Source organism: Gracilinanus agilis, chromosome 4, assembly GCF_016433145.1.
Source record: "Gracilinanus agilis isolate LMUSP501 chromosome 4, AgileGrace, whole genome shotgun sequence".
NCBI lineage: Eukaryota > Metazoa > Chordata > Mammalia > Didelphimorphia > Didelphidae > Gracilinanus > Gracilinanus agilis.
Window position 1 is genome coordinate 208687847 of NC_058133.1, and position 24079 is coordinate 208711925.

The window sequence follows — 24079 nt, forward strand, 5'->3', positions numbered from 1 at the left end:
GGCAAGAACCCAGGAGGAAAATTGTGTGGATAAGGTGAGGAGAGACTAGGGAAAAGTTGGTGAGGGGAAAAGAGGAATCACACCCACCTGAGTCCTGGGATCCACCAAGATGAGGTATTGATGGTTGAGGCCTAATAAGCAGGGAGTGGCTATCACTGGCTCACTCAACCGAAGTACAGTGTATACGGTATAACCAAAGAGGGGCAAGGATTTCACTGCCTCTGTGGACAAGTGGCAAGGGGGAAGGGTTAGCCATCATGTCAGTGAATTGTCTCACTTGCTCTGCCTACCTTACCTGCATTTGAGCTCGAGGATGAACAGCATAGAAGGGAAAGTGCTTTGAGTTTGTGAGCCAGGATCTGACTCCTGAGTCTATGGGGTAGGATAGTAGTGAATGCCACTGGGTGAGGGGGAGGTGGCCAGGAACCCAGAGTCTATCCCAGTTAACCTCTAGGCAGGGCCCAATATAGGGTGATGGGTAGAGTATAGGTCAGGCAGGCAGGTTCCCTTACAGCTCTCTCAGCCTATTCAAACCCAGCATGGTCCTATTGCTATCCCTCCTCGAAAACCCTGTTGTTTATTAGCCATCCCCACCCAAGGAACGCAGTCACCAATGAAGTTGACTTGGGCTTCTCTGCGGCTATAACTCTTCAAGGACTTCAATTGGTTCTCCATCAGTTTCCTCAAGACCCTCAAATTCACCTGCTGCTGTAGTGGGTGTGGGACATATCTCAGCAGTTCCTGCCTGGGAGACCATGTGGGTTTTGAGACTGGCTTTGCCTGACTACCAGGCCAAGTATTTAAAAGTATTAGAGAGGGCATGGGGCAGGCAGAGGAGGGAGGCCTAAAGGGAAGTGATGGGCAGGTTGGACTCAGAGACTACCAAAGAAGAGGCTGGCATAGGATATAGCACCCTGATGGACACAAGCCCACCCTTTACCCTTTGGGGCTCATACTCAGAAGGCAGATCACCGGTCCTTCTGGTCAGATGCTGTAGGGCTGTCAGGGGAGCTAGCAGCGCTTCAACTTGGGAGTGGGTGCTAACCAGCAGCTTTCCCTGCAAGTAATCTCGATGGAGCTGAAGGAGGAAGATAGGTGAGGGTGAGCCAGATCCAGGAGCACTTGCCCCTGAACACTCTGGCTCCCTTATCTCTGCTTCCAGCTCTCATCCATCCCTCACTGTCCATTTCTCCCTCATTCAGAGCCAGAGTGGTGCTACGGCAGCAACTGGCCTAAGGCTGACCTGGCTGTAGTGTGTACTGATGTAGACTTCATTTTCATAATGCAGGGATGTGTCCCAGGTGAGCCGATGACTATGTAGCTCCACATTAGGTTCCCTTGTCACGTTGTTGAGGTACTCATTGGGGTGCAGGGGCCTCACCAGTACACCTGCCCAAAATGGTCCAGAGATACAGCCTGGCCTTCCCACCCCAGAGCCCTTGCCTCTGAGAGCCCTTCATGGCAAATAGTGCAGCCATCCTCTGGAACCATGGTGGTGAATCCATGGTACGCGTGTTAGAGGGGGCATGCTTGCCATTGCCCCAGTACAGAGTTTGTCACCAGAAAGCCAGATGCTGGGCTGCTCCCCTCCCCCTCTCTGCACACTTGAGGACATCACCCACCCCTATAAAAGGTTCACCATCACTTATCTAGAAGCTACCACTGCCCTTATTTAAAGCATGGAAGTCAATTTTCCCAGTATCCACACAGACAGCCTTTTGCTGACCCTTCCATGTCACTTACCTGTCTCTTTTGAGAAGGTACCCGACTGGTCCCAGGCAGTGGTCTCTTCATTCTTGATGAGGAAGATGGCAAACTCTTGTACCTCCAGAGGTTCTCTGATACCCATCTGACTACACATCTCCTCCAGCACTTCTGCTGTTACCTGATGTGTGGATGAGATCATAAGTGAAGAGGGAAAGAGGCTCCCCTCCCCACAACCTACATTGCTAACCCTCTGGGACTCACCGTAAAGGTCTGAATGGTTGTCTTGTATTCTACACCTCCAGGCAGATGGAGCAGCAGTGATCGGACTGTCTGCCCCTTCTGCCAAGGAAAATTGCAAGGTGAGGCTATATGCCAGTAGATTAGAAAACCCTGTAGGGACAGTGACCCCAGGCATCTCCCTTTCCCATGGGGGACACTCAGAATGACCTCTCTCCCAGACCAATACCAAGAAGGCTTGCATCTCGCCAATGGTGGGCAGGTGCCGGCGACCTCCGTATTTGACTGTCTGTTGTAAATGTCCTTGGCATTTCTGGGCCAGCTCTGTACAGAGATGGGGAGGTGAGGATTGAGATCACAAATTACTTCTTGCCTTCTTCCCACCAAGGAAGATCTTGCCTGGCACTTTGGGTTTTTTTCCACCTTTTCCTTTCCCTTCAAAGTACCTTGGTAGAGAGTAGCATCCTTTAGAAACTTGATGACATAGGGCATCAGGGTGGGCGAGGGGAGGAAGTACCCAGTGAGGAGGCTAAGGAGATACCATCCCCGAATGCAGTGTTCCCTGAAAGACAAATCAAAACCGCCTGGATCATCTCTTAACTTTCCTAAACCCTACTATTTCCTGTGCTCCTTCTTCCACCTTTCCACAACACTCACTGGTCAGGGTTCTCTGTAACCTGCTTGATGATCTGGCAGTAAATTTCATCTTTCAAGTTGTTGTTCCGGCACAGCTATGGAAATAAGAATTTGGTTTCCAGAGAGAGCTGAGGACTTGTGTCAGGACAAAAAAGTTGGGAAAAGGAGAGGATGCAGATTCTAGGGTTGGGGACAGGGAGATAGAAATCAGAAAATGGGACAGGGTCATAGGATTCAATTTAAGGTCCCAGCCATGGTAGGATTAGGTGCTCAAGGGTTCTCCTGTGTCTCTGGACTTCCGGCTCTGATACTCACCTTCATCATCTCATATGGTATATCTAACTCATCTTTCTTCTTAGGCTGATCTCCCATGAATTGCATCACAGCTGCAGAGCAAAGGTGGGAGAATATAGTTAGATGGGTATGCTGGGAGTACCTTGAGTTCTAGGTCTGTATATAAGTGACTAAGAGCCATGGAAACCCCTGCACATGGGCAATACTAAGGGGGTAGTGGGTAGTAAGCCAAGGAGAAAAGGAATGGAGTCCTAGACACCCAAAAGCACAAATCCAAGCATCCCAATATCTGATGCTGCCACCTTGCTCAAGATATGCCCACAACAGTCAAATGACTCACCCATGAAATTTGCCACAGCTAGATTGTTCATATTCTCATCAGTTAAGTTGGTAAGAGATTTCTGGATGGGAATCTGAGGGTCAGAGTTATTAGGTCAGTAAACATGGGGCAGAAATCCAGAAAGGCAACAGATTATATCCTGGATCTGCTGGCCTTGTGTCTGAAGTTATCTGAAAGGAGATCCATCATTCAGGTTGAGGATTAGCTCCCCCTACCCTTGACCCTTTACCTTGGTATGTTGCACCAGGCTTCTAGCACTGTGTTCTGCCATGTCCAGCATCCAGCCCTCCCTAGATTTGGGACAATGTTTATTTAGTCAGTGGTTCCCAAACTTTTTTTGGCCTACCTCCCCCTTTTCAGAAAAAATATTACTTAGCCCCCTGGAAATTATTTTTTTTTAAATTTTAATAGCAATTACTAGGAAAGATAAATGCACCTGTGGCCATCACCGGCCCCCCCTGGATCGCTGCAGCACCCACCAGGGGGCGGTAACGCCCACTTTAGGAATCACTGATTTAGATCTTCACAGGGAATATACTGCCTTACAACCAGTCAGAGGCCTTGGGGTTTGGAAGAAGTTGGGTATCATCTTTTTGTTTTTGCTTTTTGGGGTTAGATGAGCAGATGAATTTGGGCAGAGGATCTTGACCAACCTGAAGAGAAGGGCACAGAGTACTAACGTGGGAATGGATCCTGCCTAAAGTCTGGGCACTCACGAGGTCTGTATCGGCCGGAAGTGGTGCAGGGCATACTCCCACATGGTGTAAGTGCTGGTGCTAGCAGCCAAAGTGGAGTTGACATCCAAGTAGACAGAACTGGTTACCCCAGAGTACTCACTGGGTGCCTGCCTGGGGGTGTGTTCACACTGAAGATATAGGAAACCTAGTGTCAACCCAGTCACTGCAGTTGGCCTGTCCTGGATGGCCCTGTGGCTTTGTGTTTCCAAGCACTAGAACCCATGTTTGTGCCCCGATCCTACCCCATGGTTTAACTAGGCAGGTCCCTGCAAGTGCAGCTACATAGGGTACAACACCAGGAGTCAGTCAGGCCAAAGCTTTTATTGAACAACTGCCCGGCATTATGCCAGGTTCTGTTCAAGACACAAGAGAAATATACCAATGATTTTCCCTGCCCTCTAGGAGCATACAGTCTAGTTACTGAGATGACTAGGAAGCATTTGATAACTGTGGACTTGGCTTTATTTATCTTCTGATAAAGTACTTTTGGATGAGGTGCAAAGTGCTTAGCTTAACTCCAACCTGCTCTTCACGAGTAGTCACAAATCCCCCTCCCCAGTTGTGCTGCGGTCACCCTGCTACTGGAGGGCAGGGATTATGTCTTCAGTGTCTTCCCTATTTCTTGGAAAACCAAGTCCTGATCTCTACACAGAGTAGGTAGAAGCCTAGTCAATCCCAACTGACTTGGATGGTTGTTTTTTTTCTTTCTTTCTTGGTGGGACAAAGGCCAAAGGATAGAAGAAAAGATTCCTTTTCCCAGGACTTGATTTTTTGTGAATTCAGATCAAGATAGTTTCAAGAGAAGAGGGTGGTCATGGCACTGGCAAGTTCTGGAATTGCTAGTTAGGCTTCTGCCCAGTCATTTCTTCCAAGCTCCCTCACCTCCGTGGCTTGTTTCTGTGGAGACAATCCTGGTTCTTTCTTAGAAGTCCTGTGTCCCTCAACCTTCTGCTCCAAGGGCATGGTGAGGTAGTCAGAGGCAGCAGCAACTTTGACCATGTCAGAAGGAAAGAGCCCAGATCGACCCCCAATGGACCCGAATTGCCACCCTGCAAATATCAGATGGAAGCAAGTGCTAGGGCTAGAGCACATCCCATGCCAAGCCTGTTTTCTGGCCCTGAGTGCCACCCAACTCACTTGGTGACCAGAGGGCTAGTACCACCTCCACTTCCTCTTCTCAGCCTGTCCTCAGCCCATACATTATAAATATCTTCCCCTTCATTCTAGTAAACAGAATAACCTCCCTGAAACTGCTTTGGACAGCTTAGTGGTATAGCCTAGAGTAGGAATCAGCAACATAACTGGTTCCACCTCCCCACCAGCCAGTCCAGGCAGAGCCCCAGGATGTGCCCCAGGGGGCCGTTCAGCGCCCCCCCCCCCCCCCCCCCGCCCCATATCCCAGCACCTTCCGCCTCCATCCTCCTCCTCCCGCAGGTGTTTATGGCTCTCATGGCCAAAAAGGTTGCCAACCTTTGGCCTAGAGTCAGGAAGGTTTCCCCAATTAAATCTGTCCTCAGACTCTAGCTGTGGCAATTCATGTAACCCTGTTTGCTCTGATTTTCTGCTTTGACCAATGAGCTGGAGAAGGAAATGACAAACCACTAGTATCTTTGCCAAGAGATTCCCAAATTGGGGCATGAAGAGACAGACACGACTGAAACAACTGAACAACAACAGAACAGATAGGATCGGTAACTAATCTTTTTTTTAAAAAAAACAACCCTTATCTTAGAATCAATACTGTGTATTGGATCTCAGGCAGAAGAGTTGTAAGAGCTAGGCAATAGGGTGAAGTGACTTGCTCAGGGTTACACATATAGGCAGTATCTGAGGCCAGATTTGAACTGAGGACCTCTTGTCTCTGGGCCTGGCTGTCCAACCACTGAGCCACCCAGCTGCCCCCATAATTTTAATGATAGCTGGCATATATATTGTGCTTTAAGGTTTGCAAAGCACTTTACAGATGTCTCATTTAGTCATTAAAACCTCCCTAGGAGATGGGTGCTATCACTATACATTCTGAAAGTACTGGTGTTAAGTTATAGCAGACTATTTCCTGCCTTGGGGAATTGAGGGGCCGGGGGTGGGGAGAGGCAGAAACCAAAGAGGGAGGGAGAAAATCTGAATCCTAAAATGTCAGAAAACAATGGTAAAAAATGGAATCTGTATGTAACTGAAAAATTGAAAAAAGAAAAAATATACTGTGCATCTAGGCAGGGCCCACCGATGTATACCTGGCTCCAGGGAAGCCATGGGCAGCAACTTAATGATGTCCCCATAGTGGAAGCTCAGGAGGCTTGGGTTGTCAGTGACATAACTCCGAAGGGCAATGACGTAGCTTGAGTCCTAGACAGAGAGAAGCAGATGGGGCAAAGGAATGAATCTCCTTCGTGATTGCTCCCTAAACCTTGCCCCAATTCTCCCAATCTCTCTTTTCCTTGAAAACTCAGCTCCAGGGTCCTACCTGAGGCCCTCCCCATAGCCTTTGGGGCTACCCTCCTGAAATCCCCTTGTATTTATTTTGAATAATGATTTTGCACATATTTGAAAAGCTGCTAGTTGTTCCCTGGCCTCTTCTTCCCCCTTCCCAGTAGAATGGGACACACTTTGAGGATACACACTGCTCCCATTTGTTTCCTTTGTATCCTGGGCCCCTAGTGCAGTGCCTGCATAATCAAGTCTGTAATTATTTAGGTGCCTACTGTATGCTGGGCAGTGTGCTAAGTGCTAAGGAAACAAATGCAAAAGACAGTCCCTGCTCTCCAGGAGCTCCTAGTCTGATGGGGAGACTACACATAAAGACCCAAGTTCAAACAAGCTGTATACAAGATAAACTAGAAATCATCAACAGAGGCAAGATATTACATTCAGAGCAATCAGGAAAGGATTTTGGTAAAAGTATGTGTCTTATAATTAATACTTATTGATTGATTGTTTCTCATGCTCTGACTCTCCCCATCCTCCACTCCTACCATATGCTTTCTGCCCAGGATCCACTCACTTAGGCAGCTAGGTAGCACAGTGGCTAGAGTGCCCAGCTTAAAGTCCTGAAGATTTGATTTCAAATCTGACCTCAGTCACTTACTAGCTGTGTGACCCTGGCAAGTCTCTTGACTCTGCCTCAATTTCCTCATCTGTCAAATGATAGAGAAGGAAATGGCAAACCACTCCATATCTTTGCCTTGGAAATTCCAAATGGGATTATAAGCCAGACACAATTGAATAAGGACATTTCTTTGTTCAGATTGCTGTATCATTGAATCACAATAATTCTGAATTGGAAGGGCCCTCAGGTGGTCATTTAGTTTATTCTGTAACTTAGAAAGAGCCCCAACTTCAACATACCACTTGGGTAATCACCCAGCCTTTGCTTAAAGACCTCCTGTGACAAGGGAGTGATCCACCACCTCTCCAGGCAGCTCATTTCCTTTTGGATTAGCTTTACTTATTCGGAGGGGCAGATGGCTGGTACAGGGGATAGAGTACCAAGACCAGAGTCAGGAAAATCTGAGTCCAAATCCAGCCTGGTTGTGTGACCCTGGGCAAGTCACTTAATCCCTGTTTGCCCGAATTCCTCATCTTTAAACTAGGAACCCTCTGGAGAAAAAAAAATGGCAAACTATTCCAATATCTTTGCCAAGAACCTAGAGTCAAGTACTGGAAAGAACTGAACAATGATTTGTTAGGGAGTTTTCCCTTTTCCCAGTGATGGTGAACCTTTTAGAGACTGAGTGCCCAAACCTCAATCTTCATGCTGCATGTGAGCCCTTATCCCAGATGAGAGGGAGGACATACTCCCATTGGGCTGCTGGGTAGTGGGATGGATGAAGAGAGAAATGTCCTCAGGTGCATGTGGAGAGGGGAAAGGAACAGCCCCTGAGGGCACGTGTGCCATAGGTTTGCCAACACAGCCTCATACTGTTGCTACTGTGGCATGATGCTTTATCTTTTTAATTTGTATTAAGTCATTAAAGTCTAGGCTTTGGAAAACCTTTAGAACTTTCATCTTGGAGCCCAGTTGTGATTTCACTACTACCTGGACCCAGACCAATCATGTTTTTTGTTTTTGTTTTTTACCCAACTGCTTTTGCCCTACCACACCCCATACATCTCTAGCTCTGAAACAATAATGCAGCTAACTACCTTAGACTCTCCTGTGACTCCACTCACTATCCCTTTCTGTCTTCCCAGATCAAAACACCCTTCCATAGCCATCATTCTCCTATATGTTAGAATAAAGCCTTCTCAAGGGAAGAGATTGTCTTCATTTTGCATTTTTATCCCTATTGTTTAGCAATGGATCAAAAGCATTTTTTCAAGCCATTAACTATGCCTCTGCAACTTCTACCCTGTGTACCTGGTTCTGCTTTCTGGGGTCAGAGAGAGCTGAGTTGAATTCATCTTCCTCATGTCAGTCTTTACATATTTCAAGACAGCCAAATAAGGTCCCTGAGCATCTTCACTGTAGGGTCAACAAAGTCTACTGGGATTTAGGGAAATTCTGTTGGACCCTGAGACCTAAACATTGAGAAGGTTGAACTACCTGAGGATCCCTGAATAGACTTCAGGGAGTCCATGTCCTTAAATGGAAAAAAAAGTTGCATGTTTATTTTCATTAATTTCCTAGTTGGTGGGCATTAACTGCTTTCATATAAGTATTGGAGGATAGGATAGAGTGGAGCAGATCAACTAGATGGTGAAGCAGATAGAATGCCCAACTTGGAGTCAGGAAGACATGAGTTCAAATCCAGCCTCAGACACTTAACTAGCTGTGTGACCCTGAGCAAATTCCTTTACCCTATTTGCTGAGGATGTAGAAATGTGGTGTTTCTTTGAATTATAAATTTTTAAAAAATTTTATTTCCTGAGAAGTGGCCCATAAGTTTTACCAGATTGCCAAAAGGACCCATGACAATAACTTTAAGAACTTCTGGATTAGATGATGACTAAGATACCTCTGAGACCACTGGGCTTGAAGTTTGGAAGATTCATCTTTTCACTCATCTTCATGTGTTCAAATCCAGCCTCAAATACTTGCTAGCTGTGTGACCCTGGGCAAGTCATTTAATCTTGTTTGCCTTAGTTTCCTCCTCTGTCAAGTGAGCTGAAGAAGGAAATGGCTAACCACTTCAGTATCTTTGCCAGGAAAACCCCAAGTGGGATCATGGACTTAACAATGAAAGGTCCCTCTATCATTCTTCAAATATCCTATAATTCCATAACTTCCTCTTAAGGATTAGAATGTCCAGTTCTGATATGGTATACTATGCCTTCCCTAGGGTGGGACAGCCTATTATTGTCTCAGTGGCCCCCACAAGCATTGATCTTCCTTCTCCATATCTTTTGAACAGCCTCTGAATACCTCCACCATCTACAGCTATTATCCCATCTGCCTCCAGTGTCCCCTTGTCCCCTGCTTCAACCCCATCTGCTTATGCCCACTCACTTTTTTCAGCTCATTCAGGAACAGCTCCACCATGGTCTTGATGGCCTGGGCTTGAGATGTATGCAATATTAGTTGCTCATTTCTCAGGGAGAGTTGGAGAACACCATGCTCTTGAGCCTTTACATCCAGAACTTCGACAAAACTGTGGATAAATCAATCAGTGGGAGATAGCTATGTTGGAAGACTCCCAACTCATCCTTAAGGAAAGGGAAAGCTCCCAGTACGCCAGTGTCTAGTGCCATCTCCCACCCCTCCTGACCTGTAGCTGCAGAGGGTCTTGAGGTGGCCTGTGTGGACAGTGGCATCATTGACAACTTTGAGTAGGCGAAGGCCCCGATGAGACACTGCCAGAAGCTGTACATCACTGCCACTCTCCCCCTGTTGGGAATCCAGGGACACGGTGTTGACAAGGGAATCAGGGGAAGGGGAGAGAAAATCCCCAGGCAGAGTGAGAAGGGGCCAAGGGAGACATGGGACATACAGCACACTGCTAAATTCATAATTTCTGCTTCTTGGGGGCTATGGAAGTTTCTATGCATTCTCTCATTGCCATCTAGCCAGAGAGCTCCTTCCTGATGGCAGGAGCTGTGCCTTGTCCCCACCATTCAACTAAGGACTTCTTTCTAAGGGCAAGGACTATGTCTACTCTGTCATCCTGAGAGGTCTATAAAAGAAGGAATCATGACCCTCTGGTTAGACTAGGAGCTCCCTGAGTGAAGGGATTAGGTCTCTTCTTTCCATTCCTCCATAGCTCCATTGAGAGCTATTCAAGAGTGGTTGACTTTGGAGGAGTAGAGGACATGGGGTAATGTTCCACGACACCAAGAAAGGTGCTTAGGCAAACTAGGACACCCGCCAAACTCTGCACAATACCACATAGGGGACCCTGCCAGGGATAGGTAGGGTTGGCGCTAACCGAGACTTGGAAGATACGAGAGAAATAATTGGCCCAGTTGTCCCGGGCAGCTACCACAATTCTCTTCTTGACACTGTCTTCAGTGATGGAACTGGCGTCCATGCCCACCTTTAAGTCCGCTGTAGACAAAAGACTCTCTTAACTTGGTCATACACACCCTCCCCTCCTTCCTTGACAATCCCCCTCCCTCTCTAGGTAACTGCTATATCCCACCCTGACTATCCAGTTGGGTTTGAGGACCCAAGGAATACTGCTGGGTGGAAGAGGGAGTCCTTTTTTAGAGGCCCCAATTTTCCTCATCCCCTCCAATATGATTTTGGCTCCCAAAGTTTAGAACCCAAGATTCTCCCATCTTTTTTTTTTTTTTTTTTAAAGCCCTTACCTTCTGTTACCTACCATACTGTGTATTCATTCCAAAGCTGAAGAGTAGTAAGGGCTAGGCAATGGGGGTTAAGTGACTTGCCCAAAGTCATACAGATTTAAACCCAGAACCTCCCATTTCTAGGCTGGCTCTCAAACCCCCTGAGCCACCTAACTGCCCCCCTCCCACCTTTTTTGACCAACCCCAAGATTTCCTAGTCCTTATACCTAGCATATCTTTCATCTTGCTCCGTTCCTCTGGGGAGATTTGGGTACAGGATTCAGTGAAGGTGTCACGTAGGATCTGAGGATGTAGTAAGAGCTCATCACTATGGGGACCTCCAGGATCAGGGCACCCTCCCAAGGAAGGAACCACAGATGTAAATGCGAATAGACTCAGCCTCTTATAGGCTAGTCCCACTGTTCCCCCATCAATGCATCTGAACCTGTGGGTCTCTTTTTGTCTATGTCCGGGTCCCCATCTCCCTCTGCCCCTGAGTGCTTGAGTGTCTGTCAGCGTCTTTGTGTCTTTTGGTGCCTATCCCACATATCTGGGTGAGGCTGTGTCTATCAGCATCTCACCGCCCCAATCCAAAATCAATCTTATGCATAGGCATGTGACATAAGAAATGCCAAGAGAGGCACTATATTACATCGATTTCGTTTAATACCACTGCCTAAGCTTTGGGGTGTTACTGACAGAAGCTGATACATTTCCCTTTATAGGAAGCAGGGTACAAAGGATCTGGCACAGTCCAGCAAGTATTTTCCATCATGACTACTTTTCTAATACCCTGTACTGGTCTGTAAGCTCTGGGAGGGCAGAAATGGTCTTGTTTTATAGTTTAAAACTTAGTTTTCTTCTTAAAAGCACCTTCCCTGAATGCTTGGAATATGTCATGCTCTCAGAAAAAGTTTCTGAAGGAATTAAAACCCAAAAAAGAACCAAGCACTCACTTGTTCACAGAGAAGTTGCAAGCAGTAGGGATGACTGAAGTTCTCCCGGGGATAGAACACCTGTGAGAGGGACCAGGAGAGATGGCAGGATGCTGAGCAACAGGGGAGCCATTGCTTGAATGGAGATGGGAAGGCCCCATGTCTGCTAGCCCTGTCACCTCATTAACTCCTTACTTCTTTCCTTCCTTCCTTCCTTCCTTCCTTCCTTCCTTCCTTCCTTCCTTCCTTTCTCTCTTTCTCTCTTTCTCTCTTTCTCTCTTTCTTTCTTTCTTTCTTTCTTTCTTTCTTTCTTTCTTTCTTTTTTTCTTTCTTTCCTTTTTTTTACCTTTACCTTCTGTCTTAGAATCAATACTATGTATTGATTCCAAAGCAGAAGAATAATGGGAGTGAAGTGACTTGTCCAAGGCCTCATATCTAGGAAGTGTCTGAGGCTAGATTTGAACCCAAGACTTCCTGTCTTTACCCCCTGGCTCTCCATCCACTGAGCTACCCAGCTGCCCCTTGTAAGCAAGAATTTTTTTTTAAATAACCTTTACCTTTGGTCTTAGAATTAATATTGAGTATTAGTTCCAAGGCAGAAGAGCAGTAAGGGCTAGGCAATGAGGGTTAAGTGACTTGCCCAGGGTCACACAGCTAGGAAGCATCTGAGGTCAGAGTTGAACCCAAGACCTCCCTTCTCTAGACCTGGCTCTCCATCCACTGAGCCACCCAGCTGCCCCCTCCTTACCTCTTTTCTAAGGAACAGCCTCCAGGGGGCACTGGCATAGGAAAAGGAAACACTGCTTGAGGGAGGAAGCAACTGGGTACTGATGTGTTCATCTCCCATAGATGGAACTGGGCCTAGAGGTCAAAAGAAATAAATCAGAGACTCTATAACTCCATGCTTTTTTACAGGCTTTTAGCAACATCCCAAAATCCATGAAGTAGCTAGGCAGCACAGTGAATAGAGCCTTGAAATTGGAATCAGGAAGACCTCAGTTCAAATCCAACCTCAGATACTTCCTAGCTTGTGTCGTTTAACTTGTCTGCCTGAGTTTTCTCATCTGTAAAATAAGAATAATCAGAGCACCCACCTCCCAGGGAGATTGTGAGAATTAAATGAGATAATATCTATAAAGTGCTCTGCAAACCTTTAAGTACTACATAAATGCTGACTAGCATTATGATTAATTCTTCTATCCACTCAGTAGCCAAATCCTATCTATTGTCTGACTCGCTGTGACTCCATTTTTTTGGGTTTTCTTGGCAAAGGTACTGGAGTGGTTTGACATTTCCTTCTCCAGCTCATTTGACAGATGAGGAAACTGAGACAAACAGGGTTAAGTGACTTATCAGGTCCAAGAATGTTCTGGGATTCAGGAAATTAAGAACAGGGAATTCAAAGGATGAGAGTAATAGGAATGGAAATCCAGTTATACTTCCCCCAGTCATTAATTCGTTTCAGGTAAGCGTTCTGGGATCTTGTTCTGTAGCTGTGTGACCCTGGATAAGTCACTTAACCCCCCATTGCCTAGCCTTTATTGCTCTTCTGCCTTGGAACCAATATACAGTATGGATTCTAAGACAGGAGGTCAAGGTTTAAAGAAAGGAGGAAGGGTGAAAACTTGGGCAAAAAAAAAAAATTCTGCTCCTTGGTTTCCTCATCTGTAAAGTGAGGAGTTTCGATTCTATGGCCTTTAAAGTTCCTTCTCCCCCCACCTATATATATAATATATCACATTTTAAATTAATATGTTAATGGATATCTGGGGCTGGCTTCGATACCTCCCATCTCTAGACTTGGCTCTCCATTCACTGAGCCACCCAGCTACCCCCGACCCAATCAGAAAACAATTCACTAGCCTCTCCCAATAACAGGAATTTCAGGTATACTCCACTACCTTGACACAGTTCTAAAACTGTATCCCTATGATCAACTAAGCAAGCAACAGATTCCTAAAATTGCTTATGGCAATTTAACATCCTCCTCGAAGCTCAGCTTTAATTTATTTAAAAATAATTTTATTAAAAAATAAACATCTTTGGGAGCAACTAGATGGCTCAGTGGATTGAGAGAGGTCCTGGGTTCCAATCTGGCCTCAGACACTTCCTAGTTGTGTGACCCTGAGCAAGTCACTTAACTCCCCATTGCCTAGCTCTGACCACTCTTGTGCCTTGGAACCAATATGTAGTCATGATGGAAGGTAAAAAATAGTTAAAATGAACATTTCTTTGTCCAGAATACTGAGACCTACTCAGTCCCAAAGCCCATCTGTTCATTTAAAGATGGAAATAAAACTGATTTTAGGGATCCCTTCTCGATTCAATTATAAAAACCGAAGAATCAGGAAATCTCAAGAGTTAGAAGGGGCCTTAGAGCTCCTCTACATCAGAGTCACACAACCTGGAGACTTCTTCCTCCCCCCAAAAAGACCATCCAGAAGCCCAGGATGAAGATAAAAACTCTGAGGGCCTCCGAGGAGTCTGGGGGGCTCCCTCACCTGCACTGGGTATGGTGGAGCTCTCTGGCGGGGTTGGAGGGGGAGGAGGGGGAGGCTGGGGATTTGGAGTCATGGATGGAACTGGGGCAAACAAATCCAGAAGAGGTCTCTGCTTCTCCTGGATGGATCTGGAAGTGCCAGAGGGGGCCGAGGGCTTTGGCCGAGGCTGAACAGGTGGTGGGGTCTTGGTCGGGGCGGGAGCTGGTGCCTAGGAGGCCATGGAGAAGGAGAATGAATGGAGCTGCGCCTGCGAGGCACCTTCCTCTTCCCTCAGAAGCCCCCCAGGGGACCAGCCTGTAGGTCTGAGGCCAGGTTGGGATGAAGTGGCAGGGAGAGAGGAATTGGGGGGAGGCAGGAATTTTGCTCCTCCTCACAGACAGAATCCCCCCCGAATAAGAAGGGACAGAAAAAGAGTCAGAATTATAAAACCCAGGATTTCAGGGGCCCCGTCCTTCAGGTTCACCGAGGGAGGCAGCCAGTTGCCGCTGAGACCCAGTTTGGCCAGAGCCTCGTCTTTGGGGTCATTCTTCTTCGAGAAAGCTCTTTGGGGTTTCCTGGGGGAAGGAACGGGGAGACTGAGGATCAGTCCCAGGGAGGCCTCCCCATTACCCCTTTGGAAAGCTTTCCTCCAGTTCCTGGTAGCCTCTGTGGCCCTGACCTGGTGGGCTGTATTGGTTCAGGCACTGGCGCTGGACGGCTCTGGTACATCCGGATGATGTTACGGATTTCTCTGCTGGGCTCCGCTCGAGTCGGGGCTGGCTTCGAACTTCTAACCACGGTGCCTTGAGGCCTCTCCTTCTTCTCCTTTTGGCTTTTGGCTCCTGGGCTAGTGTCAGTTTTAGCTTCACCTCCTTCTTTGGCTCCAATGTCATCTTGGAAAGAGAAAACAATGAAAAGGTTAGTAATGGGGGAGCAGCTGGGTGGTTCAGTGGATTAAGAGCTGGGTCGGGAGACGAGGTCCTGGATTCAAAGTTGGCCTCAGACACTTCCTAGCTGTGTGACCCTGGGCAAGTCACTTCACCCCCATTGCCTAACCCTTACCGCTCTTCTGCCTTGGAAACAAAATATAGTATTGATTCTAAGACAGAAGGTAAGGATTATTTATTTATTTTTAAATTTAAAAAATTTTAAAAACCCTTACCTTCCGTCTTTGAGTCAATACTGTATTGGTTCCAAGGCAGAAGAGTGGTAAGGGTAGGCAATGGGAGTTAAGTGACTTGGCCAGGGTTACACAGCTGGGAAGTGTCTGAGGCCAGATTTGAACCCAGGACTTCCTATCTTTATGCTTGGCTCTCCATCCACTGAGCTACCCAACTGCCCCCCAAGGTAAGGGTTATTTTTTTTTTAACCCTTGTACTTTGGTGTATTGTCTCATAGGTGGAAGATTGGTAAGGGTGGGCAATGGGGGTCAAGTGACTTGCCCAGGGTCACGCAGCTAGGAAGTGGCTGAGGCCGGGTTTGAACCTAGGACCTCCCGTCTCTAGGCCTGGCTCTCACTCCACTGAGCTACCCAGCTGCCCCCGGTAAGGGTTATTTTTAAAAAAAAAAATCTTGCTTTCAAGTGGCAGCTGGGTGGCTCAGTGGATGGAGAGCCAGGCATAAAGATAGGAAGTCCTGGGTTCAAATTTGGCCTCAGATACTTCCTAGCTGTGTGACCTTGGCCAAGTCACTTCGTCCCCATTATTCTTCTGCTTTGGAACCAATACGCAGTATTAATTCTAAGATGGAAGATAAGGGTTTAAAAAAAAGGGGGGGGGCGTTAGTAATACTGAGGTGGAGTGGAGTGGGATGGAGAGAATCTGGTCCCAATTATCTACTCTCTCCCTTTCTTCCTCCTCTTTCCCTTACCTAGTGTAGGACCTATTTCATCATTCTCATTATCGATTCCAAGATAGAATGTAAGGGTTTTTAAAAAATTATAATGTTTTAAAAGGCCTATTTCAGAAATAGAAAACATTACAAGATGTAAAATGGGTAAATTAAAAGGTTTTGTATAAACAAAACCAATGCAATCAAAATGAGAAGGGAAGCAACAAACTGGGGAAAAATTTTTATAACAAAAATCTCTGACAAAGGTCTAATTTCTCAAATTTGTAAGGGACTAAGACATATTTATAAGAAATCAAGCCATTCCCCAATTGATAAGTAGTCAAGGGATAGGAATAGGAAGTTTTCCGATGCAGAAATCAAAACTATCAGTAATCAAGAGAAATGCAAATTAAAACAACTCTGAAGTATTACCTCACACCTAGCAGACTGGCCAATATGACAGTAAAGGAAAACAATAAATATTGGAGGGGATGTGACAAAATTGTGATGCTAATGCATTGCTGGTGGAGTTGTAAACTGATTCAACCATTCTAGAGGGCCCAATGGGCTTTAAAAGAATGATCCAGCCACACCACTGCTGGATTTGAATCTCAAATAGATAATAATGAAAAATGCGTGTACAAAAACATTTGTAGCTGCACTCTTTGTGGTGGCAAAAAATTGGAAAATGAGAGTATGCCCTTCGATTGGGGAATGGCTGAACAAATTGTGGTATCTGATGGTGATAGAATACTATTGTGCTGCAAGGAATGATAAACTGCTTGAACTGATGCAGAGTGAAAGGAGCAGAACCATGAGAACATTGTACACAGAGACTGATACATTATGGCACAATAGAATGTAATAGACTTTTCTAATAGCAGCAATTCTGAGGAACTTATGAGAAAGAACACTATCCATATACAGATAAAGAACTGTGGGAGTAGAAATGCAGAAGAAAAACATATGATTTATCAGTTGTTTATATGGGTATAGGATGTGGGGTTTTGGTTTTAAAAGATTACTCTATTACAAAAATGAATAATATGGAAATAGGTATTGAGTGATAATACATGTATTACCCAGTGGCTTGTTGGCTCTGGGAGTGGGGAGGGGAAAAACATGAATCGTAACCATGGAAAAATAATTTTAAATAAATAAACAAACAAATAAATAAGAGACCTATTTCATTGGGTTCTCCCATAAAGTCTCTAGATACCATACTATATCTTTAAGAACCAATGGAATGTTTTGGAAAAGGGAGTTTGTGCTGGCAATTGGAAGTCCATTGCCTGTAACAGCAAAATTTTTTTATGTGTTACATGATTTTGCTAATTTTTTTCCTTTTCTTTCTTTTATAAAAAAAATCCTTTATTATTAGGGATGGTTCTTCTAGGAGCAAAGAAGGGGAGGTATATAAACAGAAATGTAGGCAACATAAAAGCAAACAATGTTAATAAAAATCTAATTAAAAAATGAAATATCCTCTTGTGAAGTACTTTTTCTCTCTGTGGAAACAAAGATCATTGCATGTGTTTGATCTGTACTGTGAGTATCCTTGAGAAATCTGTAGAGAAGACAAAGAGGAGAAGGCTCTTCCTTGTCAGAACTGACTTCCTTTTCATAGTAAAAAGAAACATAAAAAGAATCTTAGTAAGAGTTTATGAATAGTAGGAAATATTCTAAAAAAGTTTTCTGTGATGACTGAAAGGAGAAAGAAAAAGGATTAATTTAACATTTCCTGAAGTGAATTTAGCCTCTATCTTAAGGAGAAATTTGAAGACGATTGCTAAAAAAATTGCAATTACTTTTTGGAGTGAACTGAATAGTAGAACTGTGCGTAAGAGAAATGAAATCATCTCTGATAATAGTAAGGGTTTAAGGTGAGGGTGATCTTTGTAGCCAACATACTGGATATGGTTACCTCTGCCTTTTTTTATTGCTAATTTCATTCATTAATAAATTGAATCCACAAATTCCTAGAAAAGGAAGCTTCTTGGGTTTATTTAACAAATAGTGTTTAACAAACTGAAAGTGTTGTGGGAAAACCATTCTAAAGTTTGTAGCAGGGTCTCACCCCAAGAATGGAAGGTTCAGAACTCTGTTCTTGTTAGGTATGAAGATCTTTATTTAAATATTAAGGCTGATGGAATAGCCTCCAAAGGTGGAATGGTCTCAGAGGAATGTATCAAGGTTTCCACATTTATTGAATAGTTCACCCCTGAGCTTTCTGGGGCATTCCAGGCAGAAAACCCCAGTAGAAGTGAAAGAAGCCTTACTATCTCCCTGGAATGCCCTTATCTCAGTGTGAAATGTAGGGAGGGTACAGTACAGTGTAAGGTGAGTATAACTGACATAAATACAGAATGGAACAGTTCAGAGGGTTAATAATAAGCAACAGCACAAGACTGATGTAATTATTGTGTACTATTATTATATATGTATTAGCTCACCTTCATTCATTTGTGTAGGCTTTAGCCACCAGAAATAATGTCATCCCACCCAACTTAGAATTAAGTGGGGAGGGGAGAGGTATGTTACCCACACGTGATAGTAAGTGACAAATCAAAAACAGAGTTGAGGCTGCCATTTGTCCACTTGAAATTGGAGGTGGATGCAAGACGTGATGAAAGCTGCTATCTTTTTTTTTTTTTTTTTAAACCCTTACCTTCTGTCTTGGAGTCAATACTGTGTATTGGCTCCAAGGCAGAAGAGTGGTAAGGGCTAGGAAATGGGGGTCAAGTGACTTGCCCAGGGTCACACAGCTGAGAAGTGGCTGAGACCAGATTTGAACCTAGGACCTCCCATCTCTAGGCCTGACTCTCATTCCACTGAGCTACCCAGCTGCCGCCAAAAGCTGCTATCTTTTAAATATGATGGTAATTTCCTGTGGAGGCAGTTGGCTCTTTGAACTTGGTGTGGAAGGATCTCTGGTGAGACCTCGGGTGGCTTCCCTTTGAATTGTCACTTGGGTAAGTTAGGCTGACTCTCTTTCTCTTCCCTTGGCATTTCTGGAGGCTCTAGCCTCAGGGAGGCCTCTCTTCTTGGAGGAGGCCTTGTGGCTAGAAGCCTTGTTTAATTCACCTCTTTGCCCTCTGCTGGGGCCTCTAAATCCCTACCTGGTTCTGGCCTCTGGTCTGGGCCAGAGTTTCTCTCTCTCAATTTCCCTACCTTCAACCTTCCTGAGTGTAAATAAACCACCATAAAAGTCATCTTGACTTGGGTCTATTTTATTTTGAAATCAAGTTAATTGATTTCTGGCGACCATACCTTAAATATCTAGTCTCCCCTCTTACATTATAGAACGGAATATTTTAAGACTATTATAACTGATGAAAAATATACAATAGTTAAATGCTTAATGATACAGATTTTGCAATTTGTGCTTAACTAGTGCTAACTGGTGAGGAATACGAGATTTCAAAACATGGGAGTCCCGCTTCTATCACTGCTCACCTCCATCAGAAGTCAATTGATTAATTAATGAGGTTAGTGCCAGACACATACTAAGTGCCTAATAAATTCTTGTTGAGTCACTGACAAAGTTATAATTTTATTTATTCATTAAAAAAACAACTCATCTTCCATCTTAGAATCAATTCTGTGTATTAGTTGCAAGGGAGAAGAGCATTAATGGCTAGGCAATGGGGGTTAAGTGACCTGCCCAGGGTTACAGAGCTAGGAAGTATCTGAGGTCAGATTTGAACCCAGGATCTCGTCTCTACGCTGGTTATCTTTCCACTGAGCCACCTAGCTGCTTCTGAATTATAATTCTATTAACTAAAAAGAATATATCCAATATACCCCTGAATGACTCTAAAGCTTAGGAAGATAAAATTAATCATGAGACTAAGTTAAGGGTGACATACAAGTAAGTGGGATCAATCTACTCACCTACTTTGCTATTCTGGTATCACAGAACTATAGAATATCAAAATTCTTTTGTTTTACAAAAGAAGAAACCAAGGTTCAAAGTTTTACAATGAGTTAGTACAATAGCAAGTGCCAATGTCCAAGGTTCCCACTTCCCAAACCAGGGCTCTTTCTACAAGGTCACCCTTACCTTTGATTTCCTCCTCCTCCTCCTCCTCCTCCTCCTTCTTCTCCTCCTCTTTCTCCTCTATCTCCCCCTGGGGGATGGGCACCTTTGCAGGTGGCTTTACCGTCCTTAGTCGAATAGGTTCTTGCCCTGCAAGATGCCAGAGTTGAGACCGACTCCATCTTCTTTGTCCATCGTACGGCTGCCTCCCTCCTTCAACACCTTCATTTCCACCCCACTGCCTCCATTCTTACTGATGCTGGTCCTAGCCCTTAATCAAATAAGGGCCCTACGTGTCCCACTGGGGACAGAAAAAGGACCTGAGGACCTCTGCCCTGGCATGACTGTGCCAGAATGAGAATTTAGGGAAGTTTCACCATAGCCCCAGCCTCTGATCCTACCCTTCCAAACTTGGGATTGGCGCTGCCATATCCCTTGCCCTGGGATCTTTTACCTATCTTCTGGAAAAAATCACGTTTCTTCTGGAAGGAATTAGGGTAGTCTGCTTCCTCCTCAGTCTCATCTGGAGCCTCTACCTGTGGGGAACAAGATATTGAACCTCTTCCCCTTTGCCCAAGCCCTTGCTATCCTTTGACAGAACCCTGCCACGCCATTGCCCATTCCAATCCATCTCCTTCTGTCATCCTCCTTTTCTCTTTCTTGGTTAATTAATATTTGTCCCCAAATGCTAAGACCCTAGAATCCTCTGTGCCCATTTCTATCCTTGGCACTGCCACCTATCTGGTTTTGCTAGGATCTGTTTGTGATTCGACCCAATCTATCCTAGCTGGGAACTCTCACTCATCCCCTTCAGGTATGTACTGTTTCTAGTCTTTGGGGCTCCGGCTTGGAAGCTGATGTGCTTTTTCTGACTTCAGCTGGGACCTCCTTGGGTTTAGGAGTTCTGGGAGCAGGCTGGGACGGAGACGTGGAAGCCTGGGGCACTTGCTGCTGTTGGACCTGCTGTCCCAGGGAAAGAGCCATGGCCTGCGTGGTCATTTGCTGAGCCTAGATGAGTGAAAAAGGGAAAGAACATGCTTGGTGAGATGGGCATCCCCACCCAATCTGCCAACGAGGCAGAACTCCTTCTCCAACCAACCTGCCCCTGATCCCCACCGGCACAGCATTCACAGAGCAAGAAGGGGCTTAGAGGTCATCTGCTGCAATATATCCTCTATACAGATGAGGGTGAGGAGACTTGCCCAATATTATAGGGGTAGTTTTTGTGGGAGTCAAAATTTGAACCAATGCCCAGAGTCGGCGATATTGCCGCTCTGTACATCGTGACCATACCAGCCCTCACCAAGATCATGGCCTGCTGGTTGATAAAGTTCTGCTGCTGTGCAGCCAGCTCTCTGGCACTGAGTGCGGGCACCACAGGCTGGGGCTGGGATGGCATCATCATGGCTGAGAAACAAACAAGACACAGCAATAATAACCAAAATGTATAAAGTACTCTAAAGTTCAGAAACTACATACATATCTCACCTGATCCTTACAACAATCCTGGGTATTATGGGGATCATTATCATACTTTTGTTTTATATCACCCATGTCTTTTCTTTTTATAATAAAAAAATTTTATAATAAGAATATTTTAATAAATAATAAATAATGAAAATATTAATGAAATGCTTACTAGAGTCAGCAGAAGTACCAACAAAAAAAAAAGTGAGGAAAGTGAGGCATCAGAGAGGTTATGTCTCTCACTCTGGGTCACACAATTAGTATCAGAGGTGAGATTCAAACCCAGAGATTCAATTGGTCCCAATCTCCATATTTTTTTTAACCCTTACCTTGTCTTAGAATCAATACTATGTATTAATTTCAAAGTATAAGAGCAGTTAAGGGCTAGGCAATGAGGGTTAAATGACTTGTCCAGGCTCACATAGCTAGGAAGTGTCTGAGGCCAGATTTGAATTTCACTTTCAATCCACTGAGTCACCTAACTGCTCCCTCCAATCTCTAAACTCTTACCACTATGATGGCTGTTTCCCTGATAGATATGGGTGATCTGCCATTACCCTCCCCACTCCCAAAGGGAATCTGTGACTCTGGTGCCACTTTCTCTCCTCCAAAAGGCACACTTGTGTTCTCGTTATCATCCTAGAGAGGGAGCCAATAGTTCTTCTACCCACTCTGTGCACTAGGTTTTCCCAGTTCATTCCACTATACCTGGCATGGCTGGGATCCCACCCACTGCTGGCATAAATGGTACAGGTGCTTGCATCATTGCCCCAATGGGAGGTTGGTAGCTTGGCATCTGCATCATCCCTGGGTACACTGGTTTGGGGAGAGGGAGAGAAGGCATCTTGCTACTTACTCATAGTCATTTAGAGTGTTGTGTCCATAGCGATTCCCACCCTGTGTCTGGGGAGCCATTTCCTGCATTCTGGATAGCTCGGGAAATCTGGAGGAAGGAGGCCCAGGGAAAAGACCTTCTACCATGTGCCCAAGATTATGAGCAGACAGGTCCCACTAGCCGCTGGTCATTTGCTTAGCTCCCACTGGTCCCTGATACTGAAAGCCTCCGAGGAAGACCTCAATGAAAGGAAGTAGCCAGTCTTGATTTACTGATAAAGACTGAGGCAGACCCCAGCTCAGGACTCATTGGGATGGCTAGAACCTAAGAAAAAGCCTCCACACAGGCAGCCTCCAATGAATGAGAGCATTTGGCAAGGTGCCAAGGCCTTGCAACAACTACCATCACCCCTGCCTTTTCCTGGTCCAGCCAGGAAGCAAGAGCATTGGCACAGGGATGCCAGGATCTCGTGCCATACATACTCATGGGGTAGGCTCCTTGCTGAGTCCCGATACCTCCACCACCTTTCATTCGGCTATTTAGTGCCCTGACTTGTTCCAGATCCTGCTGGGACAAAGAACCAATAGCATATTAGAAACCAAGGCTCTTGGGGCAATGGAATGCAACCAGTGCAAGAGCTAGGAAAAGAGGCAGGAGAGGAAAAGATTTTGGCTAGCTGTTTTTTCAGTCATGTCCAACTCTTCATGACCCCATTTGGGGTTTTCTTGGCAAAGACACTGGAGTAGTTTGCCATTTCCTTCTTTAGCTTATTGAATGAGGAAACTGAAGCAAAAGGGTGAAGTGACTTGCCCAGGGTGTCAGTGTCAGAGACTTGCCCTAGTCAGAGAACAGATCTCAAATTCAGTGCTCTAGACCTTGCTCCCACCAAGGGAAGATTAGACAGTCACAAAAGGGGTTTGGATGGAGGCAAGAAAGAGGAGCCAAGAGAAGACAAAAGCAGTTGGCAGATTCTGGACAAGCATGTAGAACTCACCCTGGGCCCTGGGGAGAGTACAGTCTCAAAGAGATCATCCACGTAACCAGCCAAACTCCCAGGGCTCTGGGGTTGCCCTGTTGGGAAGGGAGTTAACAGGTAGGATGTCAGGAAGTGAGCTGGGGAGGCATCCAAATAACCCCTAGCCATGGGGACATCCCTACCAAAGACTCACCTCCTTCCGACTGCTATTATTGCTTCTGGGGCCAGCATCCCTCTCCCTCCCATTACTTCCCAACTTCTTCCTTCATCTCCTGCCCTAGCAATTCCCAATAATCCCTCTCTTGCTCTGCTCAGGAACCTAGTTATAGTCCTTACTTGTATGGCCCTTCTGAGGCAGTGATGGGGCAGGACCTGGAGGCGGCCCTGGAGCCAAGGGAGGAGCTTGGATTCTAGGAGGTGGAGGGATGTCTTCGTAAACCCTGTAGGAAACAGTGGTAATATCACAGGTAGAAATTGAAGAGGAAGTGGACTAACCCTATCCACGCTGGGCAAGATGAGTTAGATAGGGCAAGGGGCAACACTTACATGTTATGAGAGTTGATCGGGTAGCAGTCAGGGGCAGTGGGGTCCCCTAAGTCCTCAGTGCTTCCAATCAGATCCAGAACAAAGTCAGAGCCAATCAAATCCTTCCAGGCATCTCCAGAGAGCAGAGACACTGACCAGCCCCGGATAGGCTGCTCTATGCCCCTGGGATAAAGGGTAGGAAAAAGAAAGAAAGAAAGAAAGAAAGAAAGAAAGAAAGAAAGAAAGAAAGAAAGAAAGAAAGAAAGAAAGAAAGAAAGAAAGAAAGAAAGAAAGAAAGAAAGAAAGAAAGAAAGAAAG

At 45.4% G+C, this 24079-nt stretch overlaps 1 protein-coding gene across 1 annotated transcript in view; it reads right to left on the reverse strand.

Annotated features, from left to right (window-relative positions):
• MYO15B (myosin XVB) overlaps nucleotides 1-24079 on the reverse strand; it is a 37153-nt gene that overhangs the window by 820 nt on the left and 12254 nt on the right. The window contains exons 2-34 of the mRNA XM_044675148.1: nucleotides 23783-23944; nucleotides 23573-23676; nucleotides 23255-23331; nucleotides 22743-22824; nucleotides 22134-22241; nucleotides 21262-21365; nucleotides 20781-20966; nucleotides 20413-20494; nucleotides 19983-20108; nucleotides 14769-14982; nucleotides 14574-14664; nucleotides 14111-14318; nucleotides 12358-12470; nucleotides 11631-11690; nucleotides 10902-10977; nucleotides 10315-10432; nucleotides 9657-9800; nucleotides 9398-9539; nucleotides 6186-6297; nucleotides 4834-5000; nucleotides 3931-4079; nucleotides 3444-3504; nucleotides 3215-3287; nucleotides 2896-2966; nucleotides 2602-2675; nucleotides 2391-2506; nucleotides 2174-2268; nucleotides 1969-2046; nucleotides 1744-1885; nucleotides 1244-1389; nucleotides 957-1078; nucleotides 612-745; nucleotides 88-221 (exon numbers count right to left, since the gene is read on the reverse strand). Of these exons, the coding sequence (XP_044531083.1) occupies nucleotides 88-221; nucleotides 612-745; nucleotides 957-1078; nucleotides 1244-1389; nucleotides 1744-1885; nucleotides 1969-2046; nucleotides 2174-2268; nucleotides 2391-2506; nucleotides 2602-2675; nucleotides 2896-2966; nucleotides 3215-3287; nucleotides 3444-3504; nucleotides 3931-4079; nucleotides 4834-5000; nucleotides 6186-6297; nucleotides 9398-9539; nucleotides 9657-9800; nucleotides 10315-10432; nucleotides 10902-10977; nucleotides 11631-11690; nucleotides 12358-12470; nucleotides 14111-14318; nucleotides 14574-14664; nucleotides 14769-14982; nucleotides 19983-20108; nucleotides 20413-20494; nucleotides 20781-20966; nucleotides 21262-21365; nucleotides 22134-22241; nucleotides 22743-22824; nucleotides 23255-23331; nucleotides 23573-23676; nucleotides 23783-23944 (3871 nt within the window). The remainder of the gene's footprint in view (nucleotides 1-87; nucleotides 222-611; nucleotides 746-956; nucleotides 1079-1243; nucleotides 1390-1743; nucleotides 1886-1968; nucleotides 2047-2173; nucleotides 2269-2390; nucleotides 2507-2601; nucleotides 2676-2895; nucleotides 2967-3214; nucleotides 3288-3443; nucleotides 3505-3930; nucleotides 4080-4833; nucleotides 5001-6185; nucleotides 6298-9397; nucleotides 9540-9656; nucleotides 9801-10314; nucleotides 10433-10901; nucleotides 10978-11630; nucleotides 11691-12357; nucleotides 12471-14110; nucleotides 14319-14573; nucleotides 14665-14768; nucleotides 14983-19982; nucleotides 20109-20412; nucleotides 20495-20780; nucleotides 20967-21261; nucleotides 21366-22133; nucleotides 22242-22742; nucleotides 22825-23254; nucleotides 23332-23572; nucleotides 23677-23782; nucleotides 23945-24079) is intronic.